General features: G+C 42.1%; 1 protein-coding gene across 3 annotated transcripts in view; it reads left to right on the top strand.

Moving 5' to 3' along the window:
* CREB5 (cAMP responsive element binding protein 5) overlaps positions 1 to 20,118 on the top strand; it is a 439,163-nt gene that overhangs the window by 156,306 nt on the left and 262,739 nt on the right. For all 3 annotated transcript variants that reach the window (XM_070787904.1, XM_019958835.2, XM_019958834.2), the window contains exon 5: positions 14,814 to 14,986. In XM_070787904.1, the coding sequence (XP_070644005.1) occupies positions 14,814 to 14,986 (173 nt within the window). The remainder of the gene's footprint in view (positions 1 to 14,813; positions 14,987 to 20,118) is intronic.

Raw genomic sequence — 20,118 nt, 5'->3', positions numbered from 1 at the left:
AAAATGCAGCTTCTAAATGTACTTACTTTCCTCCCATCCAATAGCTGGCAGAAGGAGAGTTGAGCTCAGCACGGTAATGGCTTTATGGTACATATACACCAGGTGCCAAATTCTTCCTTCTGTGACTCCCACACAGAAAGCTGTTCTTATTCCAAACCCGATTGTTCTACCAGGAGGAATGTAGACGAATCGGAAGCTGTGGCCTAAAAGTAAGACCTTGTGTTGAAGGTGTGTAGCTGGGTTCAGAGGAGCCGTGCTTGTCCCGGCTCATCGTTGTGGGGTGGAGCTGGGTTACCTGGGCACATGTGAGATGGGTGCGTCTCAGCTCTGCCTTCTGTTGTTTTTATCAGTCCAATCATGGCTTGTTAGGCACATGGGTAAATGCAGAGCAAGTTCAGTTAGTGAAGTCCTGCCCTTAGATGGTTCAAATCAAAGGAAAGGAAATAAGGATACAGATAACTCTGGGTTTTTTTTAATTATAGTAGGTAGGATGGAGTGAAAAATGTCATGGGTTCCAAACTGGGGTTTCTGATCTTTTAGGTCCCTTGTGTACATATAAATATATATTATTAATAATATAATAGTATATATATATATATATATATGCAAACATAAGATAATGCAAATTTAATCGGAACATAGTTGTGCTGCATAATTTCTGATTGTCCATCCAGGCCCATTTCCCCCTTCTCCACTCCACTGTCTTCCTTGCAAGGCTGACCTGTTTACACTGCATGAATGAACACCTTTAACCTGTGTTTTCCTACTGATCTGGGCCTATGGCCACAGGGGCACTATGACAGGTTTCCGGAAAGGGAAGAAGGCCATCCTGTGGGTCTGTTCTCCCAGCTTCTCTGGTTAGTTGCCTCTTTTGACTGAGGGTCACAGTTCTGGCCAGGTGCCCTCTCCACACAGCTCTCTCTCCTCCCCTGGTCCTGCTAACCTCTTCTCTCCTCTGATCCCAATAGTCTGTCATTTCTCTCACTCACAGAAGCCTGGGGATGCTAACAGCTCCCTGCTGAAACTGGCCCCAGGGTGCTACACTGTGGCTTGTGCTTTTCTGCATTCTGTCTACAACTTTGCAACTAGTTCCTTTATTATGGGTGCGTGCTAAGTCGCTTCAGTTGTGTCCAACTCTTTGTGCCCCTGTGGACTGTAGCCTGTCAGGCTCCTCTGTCCATGGGATTCTGCAGGCAAGAATATTGCAGTGGGTTTCCTTGCCCTCTTCCAGGGCATCTTCCCGACCCAGGGATCGAACCCCCGTCTCCTGCATTGGCAGGCAGGTTCTTTACCACTAGTGCCGCCTGGGAAGCCAGATTCCTTTATTAATCACTCCTAGAATTACCCATTTTGAGCATGCCATTTCTGTTTCCTACTGGGACCTCAAGTGATGCAGAGGTCCAACATTCTAACTGAAATTGTGCCTTTATCTGTAGTAAGTCCTCCAGATAACCTAAAGTATGAGCTTCTTTCTGTTTGACTAGGATTTTATCAACATTGTGAAATAGTATCTGATGGTACAATGGAGTGAAATGGGATTTTAGTAATCAAGGGATGTAAAAGCTTCAAAAGACAAGTTGTATAGAAAAATGAATTCAGACTTTTAAGGAAGTGTTTTAGAAGCATGAGATCCAAGGGAGGAAAGTCATAAAAGAGATTCTTGGTGGTCAAAAATAAATAAATAAGTAAAGTCATTGGATTTTTTTGTATATTTTTCTTTTCTTGAGTTCTTGTTTTAAGAATTAGGATCTGAAATGGTCTGGTGCTTTTGGATTGAAATGAGTGAGAGAGGAATGGGTGTTATGAATGGGAATGAATGGATGAAGTAAGGGAAATAAGGACTCAAGGAGGCAGAGTTGTAATAGCAAACAGTGTGGCCAGGCCTCAGACATAGGCCTCACTGGGAGGTAATGTTTGAGCAAACATTTGGAAGAGGTGAGGGAGGTAGCTATGAGAATAATGTAAAGATGCCTCTAGCCTGTGGGGGTGGTGGCATCAAGGCTCCCATGTGCTAGCAGAGCATCAGGGAGTGCAAGTCTGGAACAGAGTGAATAAGGTGAGAGGTGGTAGGAAATGAGGTCACAGTGGTGGGTGATGTCTCGTAGGTTGGGGATGTACCTTGCAGACTCTATAAACATGGAAACCATCTCATTGACCCCTACTGTGCTCCTCTGGACACCTGAGGATCCAGAGAACCCAAGTTCCCACTAGAACATTTTTAAGAAATTGGCCTCTTGATATTCAGACAGGATTTCCAGAAGCTTCTTTGGGGACTGTCACATCCCTCTGTGGCCAGTTCCCCTGCACTACACAAGTGCTATTTGGTTCGCTGTGGTCAAGAGAGAAATGTTATCTCTTTACATCAGGATTCCATCGAATAAAATAAACTGCATCTCTCACCAATTTTTCCTGTTGGATAATGGCATTTGGGTTTTGTCTTAAGATTTGAAACACTAGTAGCTATGATTCAGTTTCCTTGGAAGCAGTGGCGATTCAAAAAGTACTTATCCAAGAGCCACTTCCCATATAGAAATATGCTGCTTTATTAATATTGATCCTTAGAACAGCCTCGCAGAAACTTAGGTTTGTGAAGCTCTAAACAATTTACAAAGCAAGTTCATTCACGGAGAGTCACCTGACGGGTTCCACCAGCAGCAACATGAAGTGGGAGCCTCTTCATTCTCTATTGTTTCACAGGAGGAAGTCTATCTTGTAGAACTTTTTCCTTCCCGCTGAGGATCACATTTCTATGTTATGTTCAGAGCATAATGTTGCCAAATATTCAGGAATGCAGATGCCCAACCAGTACTCCAGTTAGGGGAGTTTTCAGGCAAATTCATTTTAGTGGCCAGCCCTACCTTCTGTCTCTTTTGGCTGTGAGAGAAGAACTGAGGGATGCGGGGGCCTGGGAAAGGCTAGGGAGAGTTTCTCCTTAGACCTGTGCTGGAGGTGCCACCTTTATATTTCTGGTCATTAAGCAAGTATTTGATTTTCTTAGAAATGTTGAAGAGAACTTCTCTGGTAGGCCAGTGGTTAAGACTTCACCTTCCAACGCAGAGGATGTGGATTCCATCCTTAGTCAGGGAGATAAGATTTCCCCCATGCATCACAGCCTAAAAAAAAACCAAAAAACGTAAAACAGAAGCAATATCGTAACAAATTTGATAATGACTTTAAAAATGGTCCTCATCAGAAAAAAAAAAAAAATCTTAAAAAAAAAAAAGAAATGCTGAAGAAATAGACCTTCATCATCCCTGTAGGAGTTTTACATGCACTTATTTTTAGTAATTTTACTTTTTCAATAAGGCAGGGAGAGAAATTTACTTAGTGATTCTAAAATGGACCGCTTGCCTCCTGCACAGCCAAACCAGGCACAGGATGACTTCCCAGAATTTTCCTGTGTACTTGGTGTTGCTTTCATATTAAAGCCCCCTTTCAAAAACTCCCCAGGCCACACAGAAGCACGAGCCTGGCGATAGCATTGGTGCCATCTGCTTACCTTTCCTTACCCGTCCCAGGACCCCAGGTTTCACTTGTTTTTAATCACTTAGCTCTGACTTTTGGGCCCTATTTCCTAGTTGCTAACGATGGCCTGTCTTCAGCCAGGGTGCTCTTGTTTGCGTTGACCAGACATGTGGCAGTTTGAGGAGACTGTTGAGCTGTGTCCTGGCCTCTGCGTGTTGATAAGGACTTCTGCTGCTGCTGCTAAATCGCTTCAGTCGTGTCCGACTCCGTGCAGCCCCATAGACGGCAGCCCACCAGGCTTCCCCGTCCCTGGGATTCTCCAGGCAAGAACACTGGAGTGGGTTGCCATTTCCTTCTCCAATGCATGAAAGTGAAAAGTGAAAGTGAAGGTGCTCAGTCATGTCCGACTCTTCGAGACCCCATGGACTGCAGCCTACCAGGCTCCTCCATCCATGGGATTTTCTAGGCAAAAGTACTGGAGTGGGGTGCCATTGCCTTCTCCGGATAAGGACTTCCTGAGGACCCAAATTCACAAGTGGTCTCTCTTTATATCTCAGGCTACGACAGCCATGTGCCCAACACAGACGAGGAAATTACAGATTGATTGCTCTTTATTTCCATATCATCACCTCAGGAATCATAATTCATTCATCCATTTACTCATTGGTCATCTCGTTCTGTGCCAGGCATGGAGCTTGCACGTGTGTGTGTGTTCAGTTGCTTCAGTTATGTCCGACTCTTTGTGACCCCATTGACTGTAGCTCACCAGGCTCCTCTGTCCGTGGGATTCTCCAGGCAAGTATACTGGAGTGGGTTGCCATACCCTCCTCCAGGGGACCTTCCCCACCCAGGGAGCAAACCTGAGTCTCCTGCATCGGCAGGCAGGTTCTTTAGCTGGGCTACCTGGGCTTCCAGGTATGGAGCTTAGGCACTGGCAATAGAGGAGAAAATGAGACAGGCACTGTCCTTGCTTCCTGGAATTTATAATATGGTGCCCTGAAAATAAGAAGTTACTATGTGATCAGGATAGGTGATGATGAAATTCTGGAGCTGGTGGGAAAGCAAAGAAAACAGCTGTGGGAATCGTTATGGAGGCAGAATCAACAGACTGAAGAAGTTAAGCAAGATCACGTGCTTAATGGTGGATCAGATGGAAACTCAGACCTGTTGACTAGCCCTTTGCCCTCTACTTAGTGCTCTCATCAGCTCTAGATGATGTGTCTTTCCTTCTTTCTTGTTTGTATGTGTATAAAGATGATGTATGGCAAAACCAATACAATATTATAAAGTAATTAGCCTCTAATTAAAATAAATAAATTTTTTTAAAAAGATATTTTTCTGACTCATTTGTTTTTCATCCCCTTCTTTCCCTAAATTTCCATATTTTCTCTAAACTGTAGGTCCTCTAAAAGAGCACTTACTTTTCCTCTTTTTTTCTCCTCTTTCCTCGACATTGGCTATACTTACTGTTGACTCACTCAGCAAGCATCTATGTGATAGCCATTGTATTAAGCACTGAGGACAATGATAAGAAATCAGACCTGTCCCTGTCACTAGAGTGTTCATAGCTGGAAGGGGAAACTGACCTGAATTATAGAAGTAAATGTACCTGTGTGTTATAGGAACTTTGAAAGAAGTATGTATGGGATAAGATGGAGGACAAAGGAGTGGTCAATTGATTATAATATCGTGACCTGGAAATAATGATTATCACAGTTGCTCATTGAGAGAGGCTATAAAGGAAAAGATCTGGGTGCTGAGGAAGAAAATAACAGGGGGCATATCTTTAGTTAGGGAGGTAGTGTTAGCATTGTAGTAATCATGATAATAATAATGATAATTATAATAATGACTACTAACTTTTATTGGACATTTAATGTATCCAACATTTCACTCAGCTCTGTATTTATATTACCTAACTTAATCTTTATAAAAATCCTACAAGGCAGGGTTGTTTCTGTGTAATGACTGAGAAAACTAAAGAGAAGCTATAAACTTGCTCAAGATCGCACATCATTCCTTTATTCACTGAATAATGGAATTTATTGTACATCTATGAAGTTCATGGCACTGGCAGTTCTCAGATGAACATGGAATATTCCCTTCTCCAAGTTTCCTGGAAGAAGCATTTGTAAAAATAAATCAGGCTTTCTGATGGAGGTGTGGATAAGGCACTCTGGGGGAGCAGAGCGGGGAATTAACAGAGCCAGAAGTGGTGGAAGGCTCCACAGAGGGGGGAGCATTGGAGCTGGACCTTGATGCTTGGGTTGACTTCAGAGAGGAAATGTTATGTGCAAAGGTAGAAAAGAGACATGCAACGATTTAGGATAGTCAAAAAACATCAAAGTCTGTGTGTGTCAGTGGTAGGGGAGAGGAAGGGGAAGATGGGTTGGCAGGAGGTGAAGTGGGAAAGATTGATGGCAGCTAGAATGTAAAATGCTGAAATCAACTTGAAGGTGCTCATAGGAGGTCATGGATGGCCAGTGGAAGTGTTTAAATAGGCTGATGCCATGATGGAATGAATGCGAAGCTTTCTGGAAGAAGTTCCTTGAGAAAGGAGGAACTTTACCAGAGAGCAGTGCTGACAATATCATTTTCAGTGGTGTTAGATGAGTTTCTAACTTCCAGGATTATCTGTAAATACAGAAACACCAGACATTTGCTCCACTGTGATTCTAGTAAGCTGAATGAAGTCCTCGTGCCATTTCATTTCTTCTTTTCCATATGATTGTATTTAGCAGGTGCAGTCAAGACAGTCACATGGGAGATGAGAGCAGAGACATGAACAGTTCAGGGCCCTGAGAATCTAAACAGGAAGGAGGAGGATCTTTGAGACAGACCCAAAGACTGTTTCTCACAGTCATGGGTAGCTTCTAAGAAGAGGTTTATTGTCTTAAACATTTTACAACAATATTAAATGAATAGCTATAAAATGCTTACAGGGGTGCTTCAGGGCTCTGTTGCCTGAAACCCAGTATTAGAAAGGATGACAGAGGTCTGGGATTGGAGGAGAGTGTGGACCAGTCAGACGGATCAGATTTTGCTGCTGTGTGTCCTGCAGACTGACATATAGAGCCCCAGTTAGGAGGTGCTGCCTGCTTCCTGGAAAAGTGGGAGTGGGCTAAGACCACTGAGGGTTACATCACTGTGCGAGCTGCCTTTCTACCCATTGCAAGAGAAGTTGCCTTAGAAGTCGAACTTGATCCAAGTGTCAGAAACATTATCTCTTTCTCAGGCTTTCTCTGAGCTCTGGGAAACTTTTAAGGAAGGTGAACTCTCATCGTAGAGTGAGCTAGTCATGGCTGGTTGGTTGTTTCGATAATTTGGTGAAAGTATTGATCAACGCTTTTTGAACTAGTTTTCCCTCCCTAATTCTAATCTGTATTCTTCATAGTAAATCACTTTAGAAATGCTTATGCAGCCAAAATGACCTTGAGACAAGGGTTACTGATCAATCACTTTGAAATGAATTAATGGTGTATTCCCAGGCTTTGCTAGCTGTGAAGGCTGTGGTGATGACATTGATCCAAATTAGTGGTATGACAGATAGACTCTAATTCTCAGGATCATATACTATAGCATCAGTTGTTCACTTCTTTTAACATCCATAGCAATGATATCAGATATACTTTATATATTTTGCTGTGTCACTTTCCACTAGAAAATATTTTAAAGAGAGACTGTAGAGGCAGTGTGGATTCTGAAGCCAAGCTGCCTAGTTCCCAGCTTGTCCACTTCCTCATTGTGTGACTTTGAGGACTCTTAACCTCTCTATCAGAGAAGGCAATGGCACCCCACTCCAGTACCCTTGCCTGGAAAATCCCATGGGCGGAGGAGCCTGGTAGGCTGCAGTCCATGGGGTCACTTAGAGTCGGACACGACTGAGCGACTTCACTTTCACTTTTCACTTTCATGCATTGGAGAAGGAAATGGCAACCCACTCCAGTGTCCTTGCCTGGAGAATGCCAGGGACGTGGGAGCCTGGTGGGCTGCCGTCTATGGGGTCGCACGGAGTCAAACACGACTGAAGTGACTTAGCAGCAGTAGCAGTAGCAACCTCTCTATGCATCAATTTCCTCTTCTGTAAAATGGAGGTAATAATCATACCAAACTTCTAGACTGATGATAAGGATTAAATGAGATTTTGGACATATGTTCAGGCTGTGTGTTAGCCATTACTTATAATATTTATGTTAATAATCAGTCATAGGGAGTAGCCACCCAGAATTAACCATTTACTGTCTGAGCCTCACATTCTGAACTTTACTGAAAGGAAAGAAGTGCACATTTGCTGTCAGGTACTATGATGGAGTATCTGTTATCTCATGTGAAACTCACTACAATCCTGTCCACTAGATGGTTATCTCCATTTTAGAGATGAAGAAGGTATGGCTCCAAAAGCTTAAATAACGTGTCCCAGATGGTATAGTGCTGAAGCGAACTTGAGCTCGATGGCACTGCTCATGTTCTCTTTGTGTAATTTGTTCCTCCTTAGAATTCTCCAGGGATAAGTGACAAAACAGAATTAAAGGTACACGTCAAAGCTGGAGTTTTCACAGTGCTCTGTGCTCTCCTTTCCCTTCCTCTCCTGCAGAGGTTGCCTGAGATAATGTCTTATCGTTTGTGGTCCATCCTGCACTGTGCGACTATGCTAAGGAGAGAGAGGCAGCCTGCATGGCCCCTGTTCTCTTCCACCCCCAGCCATGCCTCATATAATTCCACGCTGTCTCCTTTGTCATGGAACAGCCCATCTTCTCAGTAGGATTCAAAATACTCATACCATTACAGCTCTCAAGAGCACCAGAAAGGAGTCAAGACCCTCTAGAGTCTCTCCAACACTTCCAGAGAGCCTGGATCTTCCAGAAGGTTAAAACCTTTGTTATTCTATCAAAGTCTCAGACATCTTTCGGATGCAGTTCATGGATGTTTACACTGGAGAAGTTCTGAAAGTCTTCCTAACTGCCTGGGCATCATTAAGATGCAGACAATTCTAAGATTGCACAACTCATCTTGTAAACGCGTGGCTTATAAAGTCTCCACACCTTGGCAGTTGGAAAGAATATAGATTTGAAGATAACACTTGGGGACTTTATGGGAATCAACATCATTTTGTCTGTATGCTCCAACCTTCACTTTCATTTGTGGTCCACCTCCCTTCATCCTGCACCACACCCTGAAATTATAGTTATTTGTAAGAGTGTGGACTTATGTTCATATACATCAGGTTGTTTTTTCAATATTGGTTTCCAAGCCCATGCATGTTGAACAATTACCACTCTACCTCAAACTCACTGACTATGCAATCAGGACTCATTATTACCCCAGTTCTCATCCCATTCACACACCCTTTATGTCTCAGAACAACAGTAAATGGAGAGCAAGGTATATTGCAGGACATAAGGAAAAGAAGAAGGCCAAGGACATGCAGAGAAATCTAAACTAAAGCGGGGGAAAATTTAGGTGAAAATGGTTTCTTCTGAGAAGCTTTTTCATCTCTGGTGTTTGTGAAATTTTATTTTGTTAGGTCTGTTCCCTCAGTCATGATCTCTTGGGTCTGGTGGAAAGCTATAATTTTTGGAAAGCTCATTTCTGCAAAAACTTATGGTTATGGAGGAAAATCAATGTTTGTAAGTCCTTGAATCAAGTCTAAAAAGTCTGTGTGGATATGTAGTGTCTCATAAAATGTAACATAGAAAGACATGTAGGGTGGCAGAGCTGGAAAAGATCATGGGGACCATGTGAAGTCAAGGGGAGCTGAATGATTTATGCAGGTTATATGACTATAAGGAGGGGTGGAGAGACTGAACTGGAAGAGACCTCCTAACTGCTAAGGCAGTATATTTTCAAAATTATCACAGGTTACTAATTATTTGGAAGCATCTGAGCCAAATTATAAACCATGTATTGTGAGAGAATCTTAGCAAGAAGAGACCTTAGAGATCATTTAGTGCCATCTCCCTCAGGCTGTAAGAATCCTCTTGGTGACATCCTTTACAGATGTCCACTAGTCCCTACCAGCTTAAATCTGATGCTTAGAAGCTCAGTACTTTATAAGGCAACTTGTTTTGTCTTTGGTTATCCCTACATATTGGTAACTTTATCCCAACTAAAGGTCTTATTTCTATTTTTAAAGTGCCAGTCCAGAAGGAGTGCGTGTGGCCAGAGGGAAATGGAATGGTATTAGCGATGGTGTAGAGTTTTACTCTTTTTCTCATCTTAAAATTAGAATAGTAATGCCTATCTTACAGTGTCATTGTGAGGATTAGTGAAGTGAAGTGAAGTCTCTCAGTCATGTCTGACTCTGCGACCCCATGAACTAACTGTAGCCCACCAGGCTCCTCCGTCCATGGGGTTCTTCAGGCAAGAATACTGGAGTGGGTTGCCATTTCCTTCTCCAGGGGATCTTCCCAACCCAGGGACTGAACCCAGGTCTCCTGCATTGCAGGCAGATGCTTTAACCTCTGAGCCACCATTGTGAGGATTAGAGGAGCAGTTTATAAAGTATCTAACATAATAGCTGCTTCAATAGGTACTTAAATTATAGTTATTGTTGGCGTTTATCATCTTGATCCCATTTTTTTTGAAATTATGCCCTCTGGAGCAACATAGACTATGTCTAATACCGCAAATATTTGAAGGCAGTTAGCATGACCTCTAAGCCTTCTTTTCTTCAGACTAAATATTCCCTGATTCTTCTACCACTCTTCTGTGATGTATTTTGGATGCCTCCATTGCTTTCATTCCCGCCTATTTGTCAATTTCCCCCTTAAAATGTGGTGGCCAAATGTGGTCAGTCCGATGTGCTCGACAGTGAAATAATTACTTCCCTTGATCTGGACTTTGCACTTGTCCTACAGCAACCTAGATTTATGTTAGCATTTTTGGAGGCCAGATCACACAGTTGGCTCCAGTAAAACCATGTTCTACTATCCAGAATGTTAGTGATGCCTCCCAATATTGTGTCAACCACAGATTTGACAAGCATGAATTTACATCTTCATCCAAGCTGTTGATAAAAATGTTGAACAAGGAAAGGGCAAAGGTTGAACCCCCCAGATTCTTCCCTGTATATTGACATCCATCACTGATTGGTAACATTGTTTCACCAGCTCAGAGTCTATGCACCTATACTAACAAAAATAGCTCGGCGAGATACAGTCACTCTTTGTGTTTTTGAAATTGGATATTTAATTCATCTAAAGATAAAATGCCATTCTTTTATCGAGGAAGACAGGTTTTGAACCCATAATTAGGAAAATGTGAATTCAGAAAGTAATTTCATGTTTGAGTTACTATGTAATGCTGAAAGAAAAAAAATCATCTTCTCTTAATGCAAAATGATAATGCTTGGTTAAATTTGTTTATTTTTCCAAAATGTTTTGAAATTACTCTCTGGGTCTTGGGGGAGGAGGCTGGAGAATTTGCAGATTTCATATGTAGGGGAGAAAGGAGATTTTTGAAGAATAGCATAACTTTTAGGAGTTTTTTCCATCTCTGAAGGATATCACAGAGACAAAGAGATCTCTTTAAAAATGTTGGTGGGGATGTGTGTGAAGTATATTCCTGGTAGTCTTTTTTATTCTTTTTAATGCTTCTCAGACAACATTCCTAGACTTTTTGAGGGGAAAGGTATTTCTCTCTCTCTCATTTAACATGCTTCACTCTGAATAAATCAAACCAATTTCTTTGTATCACGTTTCAAAAACTTTGAACAAAGGTTTTCTTGGTTTTCATGGTGAAGGTAAAGAATTATTATGGACATATCATTTGAGCCAAAGTGTTCAAAGACTTGAAGTTCATTTCTAAGTACTTTCCTTCAAGGGCTCATTCAGTGTCTTCTCAAAGACTTTGATTTCCAGTGTATGTTCCAGGTTTGTGGCTTTCTTCTTAATTCTGATCCTATTTCTCTAATATCTAACGTATCTTAACTTCTCTTATTGTGATCATACTTTGAGATTTTAAAGTAAACAGACAAGAGAGCTCACATTCTCAAAATTCACCCAGGAAATAAAAGATAAGATTTCATCATACTGAATATTTTAGGAATGTCATTTTATAGTTTACTCATTCTCTATAGTTTACTGTGTGCCTACCTTATGCTGGGCACTAATCTGGGCAACAGAGACTCAGTGTGGAGTAAAGTCAAATTTAGTCCCTTCTCTCATCTTGCTTATATTCTAGAGGGAGCAACAGATTTTAGTCAAATAATCAAAGACAATTGTGAACTTGTGTAAAGTGCCGTGAAGGAGGGGGAGATGGTGCTCATTCTTGGAGAGGTCAGGGAAGGCGTTCTCACGTGATGCTCAGTTTGTGATTTGAAGGTGCAGGTAGGGAAAGAGCACAGGTAGCAGAAACAGCATGTTCAGCCCTGTACCGACATATGGAGCAGGATGAGAGCAGGGAAATTCCTGCAGGTGGAGTGAATCACAGGGGGCGAGAGTGAAGGTGGTGTGAGATGAGCTGGGGAGGTCGGGAGGCTCTCACGCAGGCCTTGAAGATCATGCAGAGAGTGCTGTTAGGGTCTTCTGAACCATGAGAAGCCATCTAAGCAGCCTGGAGAGGGTGGGCAATGTAGAGGGATCTGTATGTTATGTGCTTGGTTTTGCCTTTTGAAAAGATGACTGTGGCTGTAGTATGGGAAGGAGGAGGAAAGGAAGTCAAAGTGAGTGACAGGGGCCTGGTTTGGAGAGCGCTTGTTGAACCCAGGAAAGAAGATGATGATGGTTGGGTAGAAGTTGGTGGAAGAAGAGACAGAAAGAGAAGAATGATGCTTGCATTGAATTTATGGTACTTGGGGACTCCACGTGGGGGTGATAAAAAAGAGATGCCAAAGGTAACTCAAAAAGGGTTTAGACATTTTATATTATTGTCATGAACTTAAAGAAGATTATTTTTAAAATCATATGGCTCTGTTGATAACTTTCACTAGCACAACAGAAATAATAAAATGAAAGTCAGAAATCCTTCTGTGCCTGAGATCTATTATTAACAAAATAGGTGACTGTGAACAAGATGAAAAATTTTGAATATCTTGAAGGATATAAACAATGGAAAAATAATACTTGCAATGTTTACTTCATCACAACCTCACACTAAGACCTCGGAAAATGAGTTTGTTGAGGTTCACCTTTGAAAGAAATAATGATTATCTTTATTTTCAGTATTACTTTTCATTTGATTCTTTAGACCTCTAGATCCCATAAAAATAACTCAAGCATATCCCTGTGCTGCCACCCCAATACAAATCACTATTTCCTTTCATCTTACTTTAACCAACCACAATATTTTCCCATGTCAGAAAAATCTTCCAGTATATAACAGGAGCCTTTGGATCATGTGTGTGTATGTCTAAACCTGTTCATGCCTTTGGGACCCCCGACAACACAGTCAGCTCACAGTCTAAGCCAGGTGCCTAGTTGCCATCTGGACTCTGGACAGACTGTGTGGTCAGGATTTAGAAATCAGAAACCTGGGAAAGGTGCAAAGTGATGGACACAACCACCCCCGCCACCATATATGTTATCACCATCATTTAACACATAGTGCAGGAAATCCTGTTCTTTGCAGAAGAACTTCAAAGAACCACTTCCTGTTCTGAGTACTGTTTATTTTCTTCTTTGCTAACCCCAAAGCACAGACAGATAGCTATTTTTCCTCTAGTAAATTGCTAGCGACACTCCATTTCTTTCCTGTCATCCTCAGCCCACTGTCCAACTGACCTCTCAGATTTCCATACCCTTCTAGGCTAAGGAGCTGTACTTGGATGTTTTCAGTGGCCCACTGACTTATGTAACTTTGTCCTGTACTTTCTTTTTCTTTACTAGGTTCTGAATTTCTCACATTTCAGCCCTCTTATGCCTCAGCGTGAATCCTCTCTTCTTGCCCCAGTGACATTCTTTTCTAAGCATTGACTTACATACACTATCACATGTGAAATAAATAACTAGCATAAGCTGCTGTATAGCACAGGAAGCCCAGCCTTGCACTCTGTGATGACCTAAAGAGTTGGGATGGCGGGAGGAGGGAGGCTCAACAGGGAGGGGATATACATATATATATATATATATATATATATATATATATATATGTATATATGTATATATGTATATATATGTATATATATATATATATAATTATGACTGATTTGCATTGGTGCATGGCAGAGACCACTGTAACACTGTAAAGCAATTATCCTCCAATAAAAAAGAATAAGCACTGTCTTTTAAGCTAGCTTTATCATGCATATTTTACCTTGCATGCATGCTAAGTCATTTCAGTCATGTGCAACTCTTTGCGACCCTGTGGATTGTAGCCCTTCAGGCTCCTCTGTCCATGGGATTCTCCATGTAAGAATAGTGGAGTGGGTTTCCCTCTTCCAGGGGATCATCCCAACCCAGGGATCGAACCTGTGTCTCTTAGGTCTCCTGAATTGGCAGGCAGGTTCTTTACCACTAGTGCCACCTGAGAAGCCCATACTTTACCTTACTTTTGAATTTTAAACAAAGAAGCTTTCACTCACGTCACCAGAAATAAAGACAGGATGTTAAGTCACTCAAGTGACTTGGTTGTGCCATTATTTTCTTCCCTACTTTATTCATGTATGTAGGTGTGTTTACTGAATGCCTACTGTGCTCCAGTCCCCATGGGATAGAGTCATGAACACAAACATTGTATGTTCTAGAGGAAAAGACAGTGAACAAGTAAACAGGTGAACAAATGTTGTCAGTATTCCATGATTCAACCGAAGTATTAGAGATTTATCTTATGGGAAAACAAAAGAGAGCTGTAACTCACTCTCATCACTGAACCCCAGACACCCTGTTGTCTTTCACCGTCAACATCCTCACTCCCTAGGTTGTTGAGCTTGGGTCATGCATGCTCAGATTATGATTGAGAAAAGTAGTTTCCTGGGGGAAAAAAAGAGGTGGTTACTCGTATAGGACTGAAAAAGAAAAAATAACAAGTGTGCTTGTCATTCAAAGCAGGGTGCTGAATGGCTTTTCACTAAATCATAATGTTATGCACTTACCACAGAAATCATTTTCAAATGGAATATATATCACCCCGAGTCAGAGCAGATATGCACTAAACCTCACATGGGAGGTGGCAGGGTGATTAGTGAACTTCCAGGTATTTTCTTATGTGCCTTACTCTTAAGGCGAATAGTTATTTTTCATCTCCTTGAAGCTGTAAGTTATAACAAAATAAATGGACCCATGGCTTGCCAGAAGCCATAACTCTGTATTTAGTTGACATGACCAGATTCCCCAGTTTGGCCTTTGAAAGCCTGAGAGCAGAATAAAGCATTAACCTCTTCTGACCCTTTCCCCTCTGTCTTCTCTGGGCAGAATATCTCGATGCATAACCCCGTTGGTGGGGCCATGGCGGGGCCTGGAGCTCACCAGCTCGGCAGCGCCCGGATGCCCAACCATGACACCAGCGTTGTGATTCAGCAAGCCATGCCGTCACCCCAGTCCAGCTCTGTCATCACGCAGGCCCCTTCCACCAACCGCCAGATCGGGTAAGGAGATCTCCTCGGTTGTCTCTGGGTCCTGGCCAGAGCTCAGGGCAGCTTCTGGACTTCCTTCTGGTTTCTAGTCTGCAGGTTGGATAAGACAGAAGTTGGTTTTCCTCACTGGTGTGATACTGCCTAGAGTTCAGAGTGATGTTTTTGATGGGAGAAAGGTAGAGGGAGTCTCTGTTTGGTAGAAGCTCTTTGACCGTGGCTCTGAAGAGAAGAGCAAGTCGTTCTGTGTCATTGTTCCTTCAGAGAAGATTCTTGAACCTTAAAGTGACTGTGGGGAAACCCCTTGGATGTTGGGAGCAGAGTGTAGTTCTCAGGACAAATGCTTGAGGATGGTGGAGGGAAGTGTCACCCACCCAGCTTCCTCGCTAACAGAGTATGTGCCTCCATTCCTAAGACCAATGTCCAACACCCGTCTCTCTGGTATGTTTCCACAGTCCTCCTTCTCTCTGATGATTCTTCTTGCTTCTTTCCCTTGTTAATATTAATACCTTCTCATTAGCTCGCCTCTCTTTCTGCACCGGTTCATATTCAATCCTGGAGAAGACAAAACAAAGAAGGCAGACCCTATCCTTCTCATTTATGTAAAAAAGACAATACTGAGGCATTGAGAAATATAGGTAGAATGCTCCCAGATACTGTATCATGGCATGGCACAAGCACTCACTCCTGAGTATCATGTGATAGCTCTTGGTCCTTGTTACTCAGAGTGTGGTCTGAGGACTGGCAGCATGGGTATTACCCAGGAGCTTCTTAGAAATGCAAACTTCTGGCCCAGCTTCCTGCTCTCCAGAATGAGGATGGTGTCTCTTCTCTCCACCCTCACAAGAGTAATGTGAAAAGGAAATAAAAAATTTAAGAGTGCTTGGGATCTTAGGAAGAAAAAGTAGTAACTTAAGCCAAAGAGCTATGATAAATTTATGTTGCTGGATGCTGAGAACTCCTTGCTCCTTGTTCCTAGAATTCTCTGTTTAAAATAGGAATGGGAGCTTGCTGTATTTGGTGTGCATATCAGAATTTAGTTTGAATTTTCCACTGAATAGTAGATATGTAGAATAGTAGATTTTAAGAAAAAATTAGAAGCTATCTCACTCTTTGTCAGTATCTTTTCCCTTCCTTGTTTTAAAAGTGTATGAGAATTCCCCACCCAGAGGGAGCACTAGGGACAATGGCTTATCCCTCCTCAGAATACACTAGAAAGGGTACCTTGTCTCTCACATTTCTCAACTTATCAGGATGGGTTGTGACATATAAAGACAAATCTTAACAAGTGAGAGTTGTGGGTAATACCTATGTTGTGAGTTTGCCATGGGAACCTTTGGTTTCCCATTCAAGAAACAGAAAATTAATCTGGCCATTCGAATGCTTGGTTTTGTTGGAATAAGCCAGTGCTAAAGTTGCAAGTGTGTCTGTGAAAGAATCTTTTTTTTCTCAAATGTCTATGGGAGTAAATGCTTCTCCGTCCAAAGCAAGAACCTGTAATATACGAAGAAGGTGGGGTCATTAAAGACAGCATCTCAGTCTCAAGGGACTCCTTCACTCCAGTGGCTTGGCTTTGGGCAAACAATTCACAGCTAGGTGAGCTAATTATAATTATTTTATTTTTCTTTCAAGGGAAAAAAACATAAAATGTGCTAGATTTTATTAGCATTTTTACAGCATTCCTTCTCCCCTGGAGTTCTTCTGCCTCCTGCCCCCTAACTTCCCTCTTGGAGGCCCTTAGTTTTTGGCCATTGTTAGTACAATGGTGGTTTTTGTGAAACAATCTTTTAAGGGTTAGCACTAAATTCTAAGATGGGTGTTGACTCTGTCAATAATTTAGCCAGCTGGCCAGGGCTGCACAGTTGGATGACATTTCTAGGCTGTGTCACTGTGCCCTGTCAGGTGGGGGTATGTGCCATCTCCCGACCCACTCTGACTTCCCGTTTATTCCCAGTCCTGGGGTGTTATGTGTCTCTCCTGGTGTTTTCTAGGAGATAATTGTCACTTTTAGGACTCTGTCTCCTTGCCAAACTTGAGGGAGGCTGTTTCTTGCTTCAGATTCTTCCCTGTTGTGTTTGCCATGTTGATTCCAACCCCCACACCCCATCATTTCCATTTTTCTCCATGTGACCCATCTAAAACCTTGCCCGGATGATCATGGGGGCTCAGCAACCCATCTCACCAGTGGATTCAGAATGAAACTCTAGGTGGTAACATTTGGGGACGGCTGACTCTTTTATTTCTCTCAGCAAAGAGGAAATGAGTACTTATTTTAAAACATGAGTTCCCTCTGGAGACTGTGTCTTTAAATGAGCATTTGAAACTGCAGATAGTTTTCTTTCTTTTTTTTTTTTTCCCCTCTGAGGCTGCACAGAACCATATTGTAGTAATATTCTGATTTTTATCACAACCTCAAATATTTAAGTGTCAAAATCTGGCCAAGCCACCTGCAAATGTTTGCCATGGCTACTGGCCAACAAAAACAGCAAACAGCAATGAAAGTCTTCATTCAGGCTCCGTGCTTAAGCTGCACCCAGCCAGAGAGGCTGGGACCCACCTGTGCCCACGCACAGGGCTTTTTTGCTGTGGCCAGTGGGCGTGTTCACAAATAGAACTTTGCGGGAGAGAGAGGGGGCCACCCATCTCCCGTTCCCCCCTTTTCTTCCCTTTGACTAGTGCTGGGTTTCTGTTGCCAATCCCACTTTTATTCTCCTTTCTGCCACCATCCCCCCTTCATGCTGTATTTAAACTTAGAGGTTTAAATGTATTGGGAGTGATATTGACGTGAAGGACTGGAAATGGGAACAGTGCCTGCTCCTAAGGAAGATTTGTAGGACAGAGTGTAGGCATCCTTGTGAGCATTTGATTTTCATATTTTTGGAGGAGGCACTGAGTCAACGTAGGACCAAATGGGTGGAAATGCAAAAGTCTGAGATAGACAAATCACGTGGGCAAACTTCAGTCTGTCCTCTATCACCCCCTTCCATCGCCAATGCCCAGTTCTGTCCAAGTAGTGCTTTTTATCTCGATAGAAACTGGAGGTAAGTATAAATATCCCAAATTGCACTCGTGTGGTTAGGCAGGCTAGAAAAACACACAGTGTTGGAGAGTGTGGGAGGCATCCCCAAACTAGTGACTACTTGTGCTTAGTCAAACTGGCAGACACCCTGTCGAGAAGAGTGCCTTTGGCTGATTGATGGTAGCGTTTTAGGAGATAAGTTTTCCAGATGGAAAAAGAAAAAGAGGGAGCCATGGGGTGTGGGGGAGACAAGCGAGACAGAAAACAAGCATGTGTTAAATACAGATGAAATCGATTCTCCCTTGGACCAAATATGTGGCAGATTCCAAGCAGTATCTCTCCTCTAGTAATTTTTTTTTTATTAGAGATCATGTAACAGGCTCATTAATTCAGGATCAAGTCTGCAACTCCTAAGAGAATGGTGGAAGAGCAGGTATCAGTAGTATAAATTCTCTCTCTCTCTAATTCTGTCTCTCTCTCTCTTTCCTCATATGAGAAATTTTTGTAGGAGCCAGCAATCAATTGAGAAGGTGGCTACAATTTTAATAGATCCTAGCTTTCCTTGGTGGCTCAGTGCTTAAGAATCCGCCTGTCAAGCAGGAGACACAGGTTTGATCCCTGGATTAGGAAGATCTTCTAGAGAAGGAAATGGCAACCCACTCCAATGGTCTTGTCTGGGATAATCTCATGGACAGAGGAGCCTGGCAGGCTACATTCCATGGGGTCGCAAAAGAGTTGGACATGACATAGCAAATGAACAACAGCAAATTCCTAGAGAAACCTATTTCTCTTTATGGACCAATGTTATTAGATAATTCATGCTTGGTAATTTTTTAGGAAGACAATGAAAGTAATATGGAATGAGGTGATCTATAACAATGGATATCAGTACAGAGTTCTGACAGGTTGTGAGAGGCACTTCCAAAATAGTCCATAAAATTTCTTCCTGTATTCAGAATGTTCTATAGATTTAGTTCTCCCTGTGGAATTGGCAAATGCATAAGCTTATTAGATTATTGATAAAAAAAATTATTTGCCAGTAATTGTTTACAGTGTAGATGTGATATATCTAACATCAGGATATACAAATGTTCCTATCGAGGCTGATATTTGAAAAGAAGATATCTGGTCTTTTCTGGAATATTCTAGTTAGGATATCAAGAAATTTGAAAATATGTTTGACAGCATGTATATATAAAACCTCTCTCTGATTTTATGCCAGTTTTAGTCTTGGCACATGTATGTTTCTAGGTATATTAGCTGTTTCATCATACACTCTATTTGCATAAAGCTGTATTTAGGCAACGTAGATCTAAGATTTGGCCAGAAATTTATAGAAAATATAGCAAATCTTGTAAAAATAAAAAGGAACTGATACTCATCATAATACAATTGTATTTCTCTCACCCTTTCTGAGCTTTTTTTAAAAAAAAAATAACAGTAATAAAAGAAGAGTTTATCACATCTCAGAACTTATTGATGTAAAAAACAATGCCACTTTGCCTGTTGGAGAAAGTCATGTGGTTTTTTGTACGAGTTGCTGTCAATGCTTGAGGTGTCCATTGAGATGGGAATGTTAATTGATTCAAGGATTTCTGTGTCTGTCTTTCTGAAAAAAGGGAAGGGAAAGGTCAGTAAATGATGCCATCACAAAAAGGCACTGCTTAAAGAAAACTTATGTGAAACATCAGCTTACAGTTGACTCATACTGTAAAGAATTTGCCTGCAGTGCAGGAGACCCGGGTTCAATCCCTGGGTTGGGAAGATCCCCTGGAGAAGGGAATGGCTACTCACTCCAGTATTCTTGCCTGGAAGAGTTCATGGACAGAGGAGCCTAGCGGGCTACAGTCCATGCGGTCACAAAGAATTGGACATGACTAAGCGACCAACACTTTCACATTTCACAGTGTGAGTATGCTTGTTCTGTATATGCATAGGTGTATACATCCATTATGAAGAGTTTTCTTAAACTCCACAGATCAACAGCATGAATTAGACTGTCACTGCCCACCACAGGCCAGTGCTAGCAGGGCGCAGGCCAACCTTCTTCCTCCTGGATGCAGCAGCCAGCAGGTCCCGGCTTATCACTCCCTGCCCCCACACCCACACCCCTCTCCAGGACAGCTTG

The sequence above is a fragment of the Bos indicus genome, chromosome 4, assembly GCF_029378745.1.
Source record: "Bos indicus isolate NIAB-ARS_2022 breed Sahiwal x Tharparkar chromosome 4, NIAB-ARS_B.indTharparkar_mat_pri_1.0, whole genome shotgun sequence".
Classification (NCBI taxonomy): Eukaryota; Metazoa; Chordata; class Mammalia; order Artiodactyla; family Bovidae; genus Bos; species Bos indicus.
This window is presented reverse-complemented; position numbering and strand designations above follow the sequence as displayed.